Raw genomic sequence first — 15,488 nt, forward strand, 5'->3', positions numbered from 1 at the left:
TGGGCGTAGCTTCCGGTTCAAACGCGCTCCTCAGGGCTACTGTGAAAGTCCATCTATTTACAGCCAAGCCTTGAAGGGTCAACTGGATGCATTTAGGTTGCCGGTTGGTGCGGCTTTGATCCAATACGTCGACGACTTATTGGTGGCTGCTGATACTCAGGACATTTGCAAACTTGCTACGGTGTCGTTGCTGCAACATCTCTGTGAGTTAAATCACAAGGTGTCACCTTCTAAACTCCAATATTGTTGTCAAGAAGTAACCTATCTAGGTCACTTATTGTCAAAGGAGGGAAGGAGATTGACCCCAGAGAGAATTGCAGCGATTGCGCGAATGGCTGTGCCGAAAACCCAAAGAGATGTGCGTGCCTTTCTAGGTATCACATCGTACTGCAGGCAATGGATTCCTAATTTTTCATTGCTAGCGAAACCATTGGTGGCTCTTACGTGCAAGGATGTTTCAACTCCTTTACCATGGACGGAAGAATGTCAGAAAAGTTTTTCTGAACTGCGTGATTCATTGTGTTCGGCTCCTGTGTTAGGTACCCCTGACTACGGTAAGCCGTTCACGTTATATGTTCACGAGAGGGAAGGTTGTGCTTTGAGTGTTTTAACGCAACCTTTTGGTGGTAAGCAGCGTCCATGTGCATATTTTTCCTCGACCTTGGACCCAGTAGCTAGAGCATTGCCGAGTTGTTTACGAGCAACATCGGCAGCTGCGGTCTCCATCCGACAATCAGCAGGATTGGTCATGGATAATATGCTTACGGTGATGGTTCCGCATGCAGTCGATACTCTTTTGAATCGAACGAAAACTCAGCACTTGACGAGTGCGAGGTTGTCTGGGTACGAATTGACGCTCTTGGCAAGCCACATTCAGATAAAACGTTGTAACGTTCTGAACCCGGCAACTTTGTTACCAATTAGCACAGAGTCAGATGAAGTAGCAGAACATGACTGCTACTTGAGGACTGAAGAGGAAACGAAAGGTCGAGTGGACCTTAAAAACACCCCATTGGAAGATCCGGATGGCACTCTGTATGTGGATGGGTCATGTTTTAAGCTGCCGAATGGCGATGTAACTACTGCTTATGCTGTTGTAACATTGAATACTGTTGTTGAGACTGCAAGGTTGAATCAGAATTCTGCCCAAGCTGCGGAGCTGATTGCTCTTACTAGAGCGTGTGTGTTGGCGAAAGGGAAACGTGTGAATGTTTTTACCGACAGTCAATACGCTTTTGGTGTTGCGCATAGTTTTGGACGATTGTGGCGAGAGAGAGGTTTCTTGACGTCGCACGGTACGAAGATACAGCATGGCCAGCTTGTGAACGATCTTTTGGATGCATTGACTTTGCCTACGCAAGTTGCGATTGTTAAGTGTAGTGCGCATCGGAAAGTGACGGATGATGTTGGTCGTGGTAATGCGTTTGCGGACGAGACTGCTAAGGAGACTGCCCGGAACCTTAGCACTCGAATGTATGTGACGAGTTCGGTTAGGTGGCCCACAGAATCGAGTATGTGTGAAGATACTATCGAGAGCGTGAAAGCAATTCAGAATGAGGCCACTGAGACTGAAAAGATGAAGTGGAGAGAAAGTACGGGAAAGTTGGATGCGAATGGTTGTTGGATTGATTTGTCGGATCAGAGAAGATGGATGTTGCCTGATGCGTATGTGCTGGCCGTTGTGACAATGGCACATGGGTTAGCACATATTAGCGCGAAAGGTATTTGTAAGTTGCTGGCTGCTGTGTGGAAGAATGATGGCATTACGAAATGTGCTGAACGTCTGGTGAAGAATTGTATGGTGTGTATAATGTACAATCCTGGCAAAGGAACCCCAACTCCCCCTGGCAGTTTTGCTCCCCCTTCGTATCCCTTTGAGGTGATTCAATTGGACTTCATCCATATGGAGCGATGCAATAACCTGAAATACGCTTTAGTTGTGGTTTGCGCATTCTCCCGGTGGATCGAGGCCTATCCCCTCAAAGACAATACTGCTTTGTCTACTGCGAAAATCCTACTGAAGGAATATTTTCCTCGGTATGGAATGCCTAGAGTCGTGTGGTCAGATAACGGAAGTGAGTTTGTTGGAAGTGTGATGAAGAGTGTGTGTAAGGGCCTTGGAATAAATCAAAAATTCCACAGCGCCAATCATCCCCAGTCAGCTGGATTGGTTGAAGGGTACAACGGCACCCTTAAACTAAAGCTAGCAAAGATTCAGGCTACGACTGGTCTTTCGTGGCCTGACGCTCTACCTTTAGCATTACTGTCAACTAGGGCGACTGTACACTCCCGAGTAGGGCTTAGTCCCTATGAAATAGTGTTCGGCCGTCCTGCGAATGTGTGGGGGGGTTCCTAGGCCAGGAATGTTTTCTGATCTTGAGTACCCAATGTTGATTGACTATTTACATGACTTGACTGCTAAACTGAGGTTAATTCACCAACAGGTTTACGACGCATTGCCGACACAGACGGAGGGTCCAGGCCACCAGCTCCAGCCCGGAGACTGGGTGGTAACACGAAACTTTTCACGCAAGAATAATCTGGACCCGAGGTTCACCGGACCTTACCAGGTGCTCCTGGCCACGAGGACTGCCGTTCGTCTTGAGGGGCGTAAAAACTGGGTGCATGCCACCCATACTAAGCGAGTCCCTATCCCTTTGCCGGCAGACCCGTGGGTAAGGAAAGGCATTGCGTCAACAGAAACAGAAACATTGCCGGCGTTTGTGCCTTTCAGCGACGCTCAGCTTGTTGGAGAATCCTCAGCGCAGCAGAAAGCCACTGTTGAAAAATTGTCAGCAAAAGACTCAAGACCAGAACAACCAACTGATCAGCAGGACGTTGTCCCTTCGACGGACCCTTTGTTCGACGAGCAGACACGTCCCGGGAAACACCGATATTCTTTGCGATCTCGCACTAAGGACAAATAAAAAATTTTCTTGCTTTGCTGAAATTGACAACTGCATTATCTCCGTTTCCCGTGATCAGTTTTTTTCACTGTAATTATTTTTGTACATATATTTTGAGTTTCCTCCCTTGTATCTTTTTACTTCCACAGCTGAGAGACTTTGTGCTTGTATATACATATTGTGTATTGAAGGCCGTAGGGCCGCGCGCGTACTTCCTTCTGGATAGTAGGTCTTGACGCTAGGTTAAAGGCCGTCGGTTCCTGGGAACTCCTAGGGATTGACTATTGCTACACAGAACGAAGTGCGTCAAGAAACGTTGCGGACGGTCGTAGGGAATGGCATTCTCGAAGCTGAATGATTTGGAAGGAGCTCAAGTCCATAGATTCAAGCTGCAGCAACTCAGTCGTACCAAATGTTTTATATTCCAACTGTTTGTATTGTTTTTGACTGCTTCTGCATTATTGGCGGGTGGGGTGTATTACATGATGTCTTATTTCTTACCTGCTACACCTACTCCTACTTTTTACCCTAACCTTACCTCTACTGTTTCCCCTCATTCCTTTCATATGTTACCGGAACACGAGCAGGCTAGACGTGTAGAATTCCGCAACAATTCCTTTATTCAGCTCCTCCATCAGCATCAGTTAGTGGTTAACACTACTAATTGTTGGGTGTGTGGGTTGATGCCACATACTACGGATAAGGGAATTCCATATCTGGTGCTACCGTATAGTTCCCAAGGGTCAGCTCGAGCATTTCAAACAATGTTTCGAAGCGCACTGGGTTTCCACCCCATTCGAGAACCACGTTCCCCCTACTCTGGTCCTACCTCGTACCAAAAACCTTTGTCGATAGCAATAGAGGATTTAGATAGTGAGATCTATGATCCTTCGCTTATTCCCGAAGAAGAGGTACAGGCCTATAGAGTCCTAAGTAGAGGTGAATATAGTGTGTTCACTAGTGAGAAGCAGCTTAAAAGCTCGCCTCCTATATGGGTCGTACCCCACACTGGTAATTTTTGTCTTATGGGTCGTGGCCGAAGATCGCAAGCCCGACTTGGAGCAAGTGCTTGCACTGAAAATTACATTCTGCCGATGTCCTCGTCCCCTGTGTTCCTGGCTGCCAAGGGTACATACTTTATCTGTTATGATCGTGCATATACATGGTTGCCCGCAGACTTCATGGGCTCATGTTTTATTGCAAATCTGTTGCCTCCGACGTTCACTGTAGATGCCGATTATCATAAGACTAGAGTTGTGCGAGGCGTAATTAGCGAAGAGGATACTGCCGGTCAAGAGGCAGGAGACTTTTTCAAGGGTTTCCTCCCGTTTTGGGGACCTATGGTCAATAGTAGGAACCTGAGACAGTTGACTCGAGTGGTAGAATCGACAGCTAATATTACTGCCAGTGCCCTTGGTAATATCACCACAGAACTTCAGGCGGAGAGACTTATGACGTTACAAAACCGTATGGTTTTAGATGTCATTTTAGCAGATCGCGGTGGGGTATGTAAGGTGATCCATTCGAGCTGCTGCATTTTCATTCCAGATAATGCTCCTACTGTCTATCAAGCCATCTCGAGGTTGCATAAGATTTCCGAATCCATACACGTGGATGTAGGGGATTGGACGCTACTTGGATGGTTTTGGGGCCTGATGTCGACTTGGGGTTGGAAAATTCTGATGATCATCGGAGTTGTGGTAGTGTTCCTGTTCACGTGTTGCCTTTGTGTGCAGTGTGGTCCTGCCTTATGTGGCCTCTGTGCTACAACGTGTATAAGACAACCATCTGCTACCAAGGGGACTCGGTTGGGCAGAGCTATGCTACAGCAACATCTTGATGGTCTGATGAATATCGAATATGATTCTGACTAGTGCTTGCCTACATGAGGGCAAAAGGAGCGTCTGAGGTTCCGTGACGATTGTAAGTGGTGTTTTCGACTCGCACGAATATGGTCGAGTCTGGTATCTATGAACCGCAAATGACGAGTTTAGTAAGTGTGCGCAGTTTCGCTGTGCTAACTTAAACCGTTCGTTTGTTATGTGGGTTTTTCGTCTGTACCCACGGGTTCCATCTTAGATACGGCATCCATTTTGTCTCTTGCCCTCAAGTAGCCAGCGAACGGACGATGTCCGCTTCGCGACCCTGGGACTCCCAAGATATTTGTGGAAGACACATGTTCTTTGTGAGTGTCTTCATGACGAGGGGGTTGCTACTGTAAGGCAGATGGCGCCGCTCGAGGCTCATCTTGCCGCACGGACTTATTGTCTCAGCCGTGCATCTCATTAGGCACGTCCCTTTGATGCCTGTATCTCGTGTTTCCCGATACCTCCCCTTTTACACCCTTTCCAATCTCCCCACTGTCTCCGTCTTCCTCTGCACCTGTCTTTGTTCCTATTTCGATCTGTTTTACTGCTGATTGGAATTTGCTAATGGTGGGAAGATGGTTTTTACAGTTGGGAACCGCCAAATGTTTCCGCACTTATGTTCCGGACCTTGTGTGTTTCAAAGTGACCAAAGCGACCCCTCTGGGGGATAATGGTTGTAAACTTTTGTGCCCAATGTAATCCTATGGGTAAAAACTGTATAAAAGGAGCGATCCACAGAACCAATTTGAAGCAGTCTCCCCAAGTTGCACGTGGTGTACTTGTCGTGATCTCTGTGTTCCCTGCAGCAAATAAACCTTGAATCTTTGACGTCGAAGGAAGTGTCCCGTGTCTCTGTGATTCGTACGCCGGAGCAGGTTACCCACGAAGGTTTCAGGTGTTGTGCCCTGGCACCGCTGGGTCTTAAAGAACCCAGTCCTTCACCGCTGTCCCCCTTGGGGCGGGCGGCCCTGTTCAAAATGATGTCTCTCCCCCGCTTCTTATATGCCATTCAAAACACACTTGATTTGGTACCTGCTAGCTACTTTCGGGAGATCGAGGGCTTGCAGAGGCGGTTGGTTTGGGGTGGGCGACCACGTATTGCACTGGCAAAATTGACTTTGCCTTGGTACGATGGAGGTATTGCACTACCCGACATCAAGCGCTACTACTGGGCTTCCCAGTTGAGTGCTGTGAATCATACCATGTATGGCCCCGTCCCTAATCCCGCCTTTGAAATGGACAGATGGCAACTCCCTGGGGGAGATTACAATCGGGCCTTCTATTCCAGAGCTGACCGCAAACATCTCACGGGCCCTACGGCAGTGGCTGTGCGAGTTTGGGGAAGCGCGACCGCTGCCACGGGATGGACGGATACAGTGACGAAGTCTACTCCACTGTATGCCTCGGAAGCGCTAGGTGGACTGTGGAAATCGAAAGGTTTCACCAGTTGGGACCGTATTGGTATCAGCAAGGTGGGCGACCTCTGAGCCAATGGTGCAGTCAAGACCTTCGAGGCATAACAGCAAGAATATAAACTGAGCGATAGAGAGTACTTTCGGTACCTCCAGGTCCGCCATGCGATTCAATCGGTTTTTCCGGCTGACGCTTCTATTCCGGAGGCCTCCCCTCTTGAGGATAGGGTGCTTGACGGATATGTCCCCGATAGTACTATATCCCTCATTTATAAGAAACTCATTAATGATCGCTCGGACCTACTTTTGCAGTTGCGACTTACCTGGACCTGTGACGGATTGGAACTGGACGATGAGGATTGTCAGGCGGCGATTTCTTCTCCTAAGGAGGTTGCGATCCCGGCACGTCTCAGACTGGTGCAACTTAAAATATTGCATCGGGTGTATGTCACGGGTCCTCGACTGATGCATATGGGTTTCTCTGTGGACGGGTTGTGTAGGCGCGGATGTGGTATGCTTGCCACTTTTCTGCATATCCTTTGGGAATGCCCGGAGGTGGCGGCATTTTGGCATCGAGTGCATGTGGTTATGGGTGAAGTGACGGGTGTAGTGCTGTTGCCTGAAGCTAGGCGCTGTCTATTGAATGTTTGGGAACCAAATGATTGCACTGTTGCTCAAACTCACTGGGTCACACTCGGTAATATGGTTGCTAAATGTGACATAGCCCAGCTATGGGGTTCCCCACGGCCACCGACGCTCCTGTCCTGGAAGGAGAATATGGATTGGTCCATGTTCAGGGAGAAAGTTGTGTATGTTTCCCGTGGCAGACCCAAGAAATGGGGTAGGATATGGGGACAATGGAATGCATATCGTGGTGAGATTTGTACCCCCCCATTCGCTGACCTTCCGGATGCGCTCCTTTTTCCTTGATCGTGCGTTCCTGATACTCGGCTCTTGTTGGTTGCATTGTATAGGCTGCTACTGGGTTCCCCCCCCTTGCCCTCCTCGATATTTCTCCTTATTTTATTGATATTTATGATTCGCCTGTTCCCCCCAGCTACAGGGAACTACCAGTTTATACATAGCCATGCCTCGTTTTTCTCTCTTTTGTGTTTTTTTTTAGTGGGTTATTTAAATAAAATACAAAATGTGGAACCTTTTACGAATCCTACCACGCCACAGGCCTGTACATAATCGTGAAGTATCGCTGCCGAACCCCTGGGTTGTCGGCTGATGAGCTGTGTAACTTGATGCTGATGTTCTTATGCTCGACTGACCAGGCCCCGTGGTTGTGGGTCTGTAACTGTTATTTCTTTACATAATAAAGGTTTTCACAAAAAAAAAAAAAAAAGCTGAAAGATAAAGCGCGGTGTCCCTGAAGCGGGAGCCGTGCTCAGTTTTCAAGTCAAAAAAAAAAAAAAAGCTGAAATAAACTGCAGTGTCCCTGAGGTGGGCACCGGGCTCAACTTTAAAGTTAAAAATACCTTTAATGGCACGGGCGAAGTAGCGAAAGGAGAGGAGGGTGTTTGTAGACTAGCTTGTGAATGATGCAGTGGATGAACATTCATAAAAAGAGTTCTTGCAAACAGCACATAAAGAATGGTAGCCTACAGAAACTGTAATTAGCCTGTGTTCCTAATCCTTAAACGGAAGTGTGGTATCGCTGCAGGAACGAATCAGGAGGCAGTAAAGTAGACCGACGATGCACTGAGCCTATGGTAACCGGCTGGCAGGAGCAGTAGTATTGATTTACAGCAGGTCTTGCAGACAGCTCATGCGCGCTGCCTAGACTACACACAGAAAGGTGAAGAGAAAGATGATCATTGTGAATGAAAGGGAAACCATGGGAAAAGAAAAAAAAACAGTAAGGTGGAAAAAAGTGAAAACGGAAACGAGTGAAATAGGCAAGAGGTGCAAGAAGCTGAAGGAAATGTAGAAAATATGTGTAAACAGAGTGTATTAAGAGCAAGAAAGAGACTAAGGGCCTAATTTGTGGGTATTTGGTGTAGGGCAAAGCAGCAAGTCACCTTGCTGCGCTGCCCTACATCAAAGTGAAAGGGCAGGACTGGACAGTATTTATCTAATAAAGTGCATTTCTCCCCTTTCCCCCAGCGCCATGGTGCAGTTTTGCTCTCAGTGTGGTGTCAGCAGGATTGTTTTTGCGCAGGAAGGGGCACCTTACTGCACAAAAACAATCCGGAGAGGTGGTTTCCTCTTTCTACATGTGCTGCAGAATGCAGAACACATGGAAAGAGGGAAAAACAAGGACAAATAAAGGTATTTCTCCTTGTTGCGCCTCACCCCGGGAGGCGTAGGATTTTGGCACATCCCCAGGTTTACATGGTTTTGTAAATCTGGGAAAGCGTTAAAATTCATGGGTGTTGCGTGGAAAGACGTACCGCAACACCCATGGATCGACTCCTGAGAGCAGATTAAGGCAATGCAGGGATTTGCACTGGCTTGCCTTACTCCATTTCTATGAGGCCATTCAAAGCCACACCTCACAGATATCATTTTGTAGTTTGGGCCTCCAGAGCGCCCCAAAAATGGACACTCTAGGGGTAAAAGGAGATCATAAATCTATCCCCATGTATTTTTGGAAAATCACAGGTTTGAAAAAGTAAGGGAGAACAAATTAAAAGGAACATTCCTCTGTGGATTCCTCAGTATCAGAAATCCACCAAACCTCTTTTAATGCTTTTCCCAAGTCGTTCTATCATGATTTGAAAAAGCTGAAAACTTTAACGCCACATGTAGAGTGTGAGACAAAGGTCACAAGAAAGCATACCTCTTGTCTTCAAAGTCAATGTATTCATTTGTCGTTCCTCTGCACTCAGAAACATGGTCCTGATAGACAATGGCGTCTGTGTGGTCAAGGATGTGTTGGCCATCTCTTTTGGCTTTGAACTGGTGAAGAAGCTGACAACCAACACTAGCATCTTGGTGATGTCACTGCGGGCCCCTTCGTTGACAAAGCAGTACAGAATGGGGTCAGCAATGCAATTGAGGCTGGTGAGAGCCAGTGAAGTGTGGTAAGCCACAAAAATCTTCTCCTCAAAGCTGCAGTCACAGGACTGGCTGAGGTACATGGCACTACGGGTCAGCAGGATAGCATGATAAGGTGCAAAACAAATGAGGATAATGATAATGAGGCTGAGGGCTAGTCTCTTAATTTTGACTTTCTCTTGCTTTTCAGTGGAGATGTTTCCCCTAACTGCTCTTAGGATTCCATTGTACGACAGAAGCATAACCACCCATGGGAAAAGAAAACCTATGAAGATGCGGTAGAGATTCATCCAAGCTACCCACTCCTCCATAGGGTACTTCTCAAAGCAGAAAGTATGGTTGTAGCGATCATTGAAGAGCTCATCGTGGAAGAGTGGGGCTGAATTGGCACATATCTCAATGGTCCACACCAATGCACTCACCCCTACAGCTGTTTTAACCCGCCGGAGTGTAGTAAATTTTAGTGGGTGGGCCACGGCCAAGTACCGGTCCAGGGAAATGCAGCAGAGGAAGGCAATGCTGATGTAGATATTAGTATAGAAAATAAAGCCAAAGAGCTTGCAGGACTCCTGCCCATGGATCCAGTTGTCATAGTGTAAAAAGTAGTCTATCCAGAGAGGCAGAGTTCCTATGTAGAAAAGGTCAGCAATGGACAGGTTGATCAGGTAGACTCCTAACTCATTCTTTTGCTTTACTTGAAGATAGGCAGCCCACACCGACAAACAGTTGGCTGGAAATCCAATGATGATGACAATGATGTACAAAGTAGGTGGGAAGAGATGGTCAATCTTAGACTCCACATTGCAGCTTTTATGTAGTGTTGCGTTGCACATGATATCTACTTCACTTCTGTCATGTCTGTCATTCTGTCTACCTCTTTCACTGAAGAAAGGTACTAGATGATCATAAGCTAAAGATAGTTGAACCATTGGAAATCCCTTGGTGCAGGAAGCAAGCCCAGCTTTTCCAGCTGACAAATGTCATCATGCTTGAACCTAGCTCTAGGCAACACCATATGGGAAAGGAATTCCACGCTGTCACTTAGTAAAATGCCATCCAAGTCCTCATTTAAACGCTTTGAGCCTACGTTCCTGCAACACTTCCTCACTTTCAGTATGAATTAATGTTTTCAGTACCTTTCTTTGAAAAGTCCACATTTTACGCGGTTACCCTGATTCTGTCTCTAAGGCAGCTGTAAATTCAACAATAAAAGGTCCACATGGATAGAGCTCCCCACATCTGCGACTCCAGTTTCCAGGCACCAAGGTTATTTGTACTCGGGGTGACCTTTGGAAAAAATGCAAAACAGTATTAGTATTTTACCAGCCACATTAAGGTTCTAGCATAATATCAGAAGGCTTGACAGAAATAGGGAGGGGTGACTGTAATAACAGTTCTATGTGTTTATCCTCCAGCTACATTCACCCTTTATTCTTGCAGTTCCCTCATCTTCTTCCTTCTAACTCTCGTCCTTCTCCTTGGTCACTTCTCTTATGGCCGGACTTAGAGGCAGTTAGGAGGTCCCATCCATCTACCTCTGCATGACACATTTAGAAAACTAAAGAAAGCTGCCTGCCCCTTCCTTCTGGTGGGGACCATTATCTGAAACACCATGTCACAGCAGCAACCTCCGAACACTTCCGCGGACCAGTCACCCAAATTAAGGTTAAAGTAAACACAATGAGACCAGATTGCCACCATTTCCAGTGGTGCCAACTCGGTCATTGACATGCTGGCCACTAACTCTCAAATTCAGTTTCCACATTGGTAATTATAATTCACCATACCAAGAAGAAACTGCTGTATTGGACATGTTTCTCCCGAGACTGCTAGCTCCATGCTGGAACTGTCTCAAGTAAAATATACACTTTATGTTGTTTTTATTTTTATCTAGTATACTTCCGCTGACGTGGAATAGCTGTTTTTTCCCTACACTTGAGGTTGGGAAGTACCACTGCCAGCTTCAAACTGGGCCTTGATATCCTCTCTTTAAATTTCTAACCTCCACTTCTTTTTCCTCTCTTCTCATTGATTTTTTACTTCTCCCTACCTCTCAATTTTCCCATCCCCTCCCCCAACTGTCAACTTCCACTCCTTCTTTCCCGGCTTTCCATCACCTGCCAAGAATTCCAAAAACTCTCAAAGTTTTGTGGTGCTTTCTTATATTATCCCCACACCATTGTTCCCTTCGGTCACTCTCCTCTTTATGCTGCCACATTTCCTTATTTCAGCATTCACTCGCTTCCCTTTTCTTTCAAGGTCTTCTCAAGTCTTCTCAAGCTGTAGAAATTGGAGAGATGTGCACTAACCTGATTACAGGACATTTCTGCGATTTGCACATATTTTAAGTGGAAATACTGAGAATATGTTCTGCTAGCATAGGATATCTTAAAAGCAAACATAAATAATGGGAATGAGACTGCAGTAGTTAGCTCAAGTTATTTCCGATATAATTGCATCAGATACTAAGTGAGAGGTTAACACCTTGTGGTAATCACATTATAAACAAGAGCTTTAACCTGAGATTTTGTACAGGACTCTAAACAATGATGGGCATAGGAAGTGTGGGGGATGCGGGGGATATATCACCCAGATTTTGTAGTGGTGGGAACACAGGGGACAAGGTTCCTTCTCTCTTCTGTCAGTCGCAGGGCCATTGGCACCTCAAAGTCTTTCACATGCCAATGGCCCTTCTCTTTTGTGCTGCAAACCTCCAGGAATTTTCACACCTTGCCCTAACCCTTCCCGCCATGGCTGCCTGCACTCTGCACTTTCAGGACAAAGGAGGAGAGACAGTTTGTTGATTGCTGTCTGCATCCTGGAGCTCCTCAGCCCAGACCCTACCTTATTTTGACTGTTTCACACTGTGCAATTCAGCAACTCAAAGGCTAATGTTTGGGGAAATGTTTATTTTGAGCAGTTGAAGATCGCTAGGGAACATAAAAACAATTAGTATCAGACACGGTCGGAGCATACTTCTGTTGTGTGTCAGATGTGTTAGTCTGTTCTAATATTTACACAAATAACAATCTAGATACCACTATTTTGCCTGATTTCTTTTAAAGCGCTACTCAACCCAATCCAGGATGTCGGAGCGCCTTACATCACACTTGCACATTGACAATAAAGCATATGTTTCTAAATCAACTTACTGGATGTGTTACATAACAGAGGGATACAAGTACATAAATATCTATGCAGTAGGCGCCTTAACCCCATAAGGTATTTTAAAATGCAGACTTTGCAAGCAATTAGGCAGATCAGATATACTGCCACATTTCTCCTTGTTGCCAATTTCTTTCTGGCAGAGGTTTAATAAATAATTGTGTAATCTGAGGCCTAGATCTTGCGCTGGGGTTGCAACACCTTTTTGGCACAACTCCGACGCAAGATATAATTTGTTAAATATTGTAATATGCTCAAATGTACTCATGACAGACCTGCTCACCAGATGGCGTCTTAAAATCTGATGTCATTTTTTGTCATATCACTTCCTGTGAGGTCGTGGGTTGGGATGTTACGTGCTGTGATGTCACTTACATACTGATTAACTTGGTTAGTGCCCCACTTCTTTTTTTAGGACTTGTACCCTGGTGGGAGAAGCACAATGGAGAACTGGTGTTGGTGGTTGTAGCTGGCTTAGTATATAGTGTACACTCAGGTGTGAGGCACCTTGCACTAATCCAGACAATCCTTATGGTGATTTTAGTCGTCTTTGATAACCATAAAAGCTCACAATGTGGTAGCTGTGGAGAGCAGCCTTCAGGCTTATCTTGAAGAGTGTAAAGCAACTTGTTTTACCACATTTAATAAACAGTGTAGATTAGATTAAAAAGAACCACACAGTGTTTATAAAAATAGGTCTATGTAATATGCAACACAATCACTGACACATTGGCATATCTCCTACCAGGAGATATCAACAATACACACAAGAATACTTCAAAATAATCAGGTAAGTAGCACAAATATACACTGGTCTCCAGGAGGAGACCAACCCATATACTAAGTGTGAGGAGTTATCCTGGCATATGATGTCCACTAGTTCTAGTGGGCACCTTGCACCAGTCGAATCGACCCTTATTGATGGTGGTTGTAAAGTCAACCTTATAGAAAGCTATCCTAGTGGTAGCATGGGCCAGCAGTCATCAGGCTAAGACTTCAGAAAGCGCATTAAGCAAGTTGTTTTACCAATTATAATCCCTTGAGTACCAAATGAAAGTACACCACACAAGGTATATATCAAATATATATGTATTTATTCTAAACACAACCCCTCTGCACTCTTTATGAGGTCAGAGGTCAAAGTACATTACAAGAGTCTCAATTAGTATACAATAAGTTGCACAGTACACGTTATGCCCTAGAGGCCTCAAAATCCATATACTAAAATAGTAGTATAAGAACCATGTCTGAAATAGAAAGCAGGCCTAGGGCCTGGGGAATCGCTGGGACTTCTAGGAACAACCAAGGGTTAGGAAGTAGGAGGCCCACGGGAGACGCGTGCAGTGTCTAAACACAGCCGCGGGTCACCATTGACTTTCTATGGAAAACAAACAAGTTACAAAATTACTATTTAAGGACACTTCCGGATGGACTGCAATGAAACCCCTTTTAACTAGGACACTTCGAGAGGCAAGACCCACGGGAGCACAGGAGTACTCGAGTTACCTCACCCAGGGAAGCCGGGTGCATAGGTGCTGATGGAGAGGACTTTCAGAATAAATTCTGAATTAAAGTACGCAGCAATGAAACTCCCATAATTTTAATTTACTAATGAGTGTTGCATGATTTGCACGTTTTTGTACTGACACAACCTAGAATAATGTGCACCTACATAAACACGCGGGTTTAATCATTTGTGCTCTTGTCATGTTTGTCATTCTGATCTAAATAATACATTTACTTTGTCTGTCGTTTCGTTGTACATTAACTGCGGCTGTTTCAAATAATAGCATGTGCATTCTTTAAAGATGTGCTTTTGTTTTTGTTATGTGGTCTCATGTGTTTGTGTTTTTTGTTTGTCTTTTGTATGCAAAGCTAGGTAACATAGGCTAATGGGTTAATTTTAGAAAAGGGGGTGGGTAACAGAATAATTATCATTTCTTGAATTAATTATTGTCTTGTGTTTCCTTGCATACTAGACTCATGCTAAAAGAGGCCTGTGGCCTATTTCTAAAATGGATGTCCGAAAAGTTGGGCCTTGCGCAGCAACGTTTGAATGTGGAAATATTTTTCTACAATAATTCTTTGAAAGTGGCTCGTAAACAAGGCTGTGTGGAAGCTAAGGACATTTGATTCAGCTTCCATGGTCAAGGACAAGATATTCAGCGGCGGAAAGGCTTGGACGGAGGAAATAATTTACCTAACTCTCAGGAAGCCTGTGACACGCATAGACTATGAACAATGCCGCTCTTTAAGAAACGTGACTTTTTCTATGCGAGAGTCGTATGACTTCATCGGATGATGTCCTAGACCAATCGTGTTTCGTCTTGCTCGAATATTTGTATTCTTTTAGTTAGTTTTAGATAGGAAAAAGGTATAGAAATTGCCCCCTTGCTAAGAGCACTGTTTGTTCGTTCCTGTGCTCCAGAGATGCTGTTGGACATTCGTTTCACGTAAGATCCATTTGAGACTTTGCTTTTTTCCCTTTAGGTCCTTCTCAAGCTAGGTTAGGGAAATAGCGTTTAGGGAATTTTCATTAATGTTTGAGCATTTACATGCTGATGTGGATTCGAACTACCAGACAAATGTGCCTTTCTAAAAAATAATTTGCTTAATAAAAATGCTAATAAAAGAGATTTTGCTTAAAATTACATTCTGCTTTGTAATAAAGTTAATAAAATAGATTTTGAAATGACAAGCTGGACTTGTTTGTTTTCTTGACTTACCATTAGTTAATCCATTGCCTGTGATACTGACTTAATCAAATGTATTATAATGTGATTTGATTAATTAGGTCATAAGATTCAGTTGGTCAATTCATGTCTCAGTCATTTATGGGCCTGGTGATAGATTTATGAAATATGGTAAGTATCGTGGTGTAGAGTTGTTTATATGAGACAGAATTTCTCTTGGCCCGCTGGATCAAATTCCTGGTAGTAGAGTTCGGTTACTATGGTAACTGACATGTTACATGGTAATTACATAGGATACATGTTTAACACATGTTAAGTGTTGTCTAGTTGTTATTTGTTGTTAAAAGGTTTTTCCAGCAGTGTGAATTGCCTATGTGCCGGTAGAGTAGTGTGACAGCTGAAGTTACACAGTTCATTTGTTTTGTTTCAAATTAGTGG

General features: G+C 44.8%; 1 protein-coding gene across 1 annotated transcript in view; it reads right to left on the minus strand.

Moving 5' to 3' along the window:
• Positions 1-15,488, minus strand: part of GPR4 (G protein-coupled receptor 4) — a 297,433-nt gene that overhangs the window by 55,453 nt on the left and 226,492 nt on the right. The window contains exon 2 of the mRNA XM_086938365.1: positions 8,975-10,479. Within this exon, the coding sequence (XP_086794491.1) occupies positions 8,975-10,121 (1,147 nt within the window). The 5' untranslated portion in view covers positions 10,122-10,479. The remainder of the gene's footprint in view (positions 1-8,974; positions 10,480-15,488) is intronic.

This window comes from Lissotriton vulgaris, chromosome 9 (genome assembly GCF_964263255.1).
Source record: "Lissotriton vulgaris chromosome 9, aLisVul1.2, whole genome shotgun sequence".
Taxonomy (NCBI): domain Eukaryota; kingdom Metazoa; phylum Chordata; class Amphibia; order Caudata; family Salamandridae; genus Lissotriton; species Lissotriton vulgaris.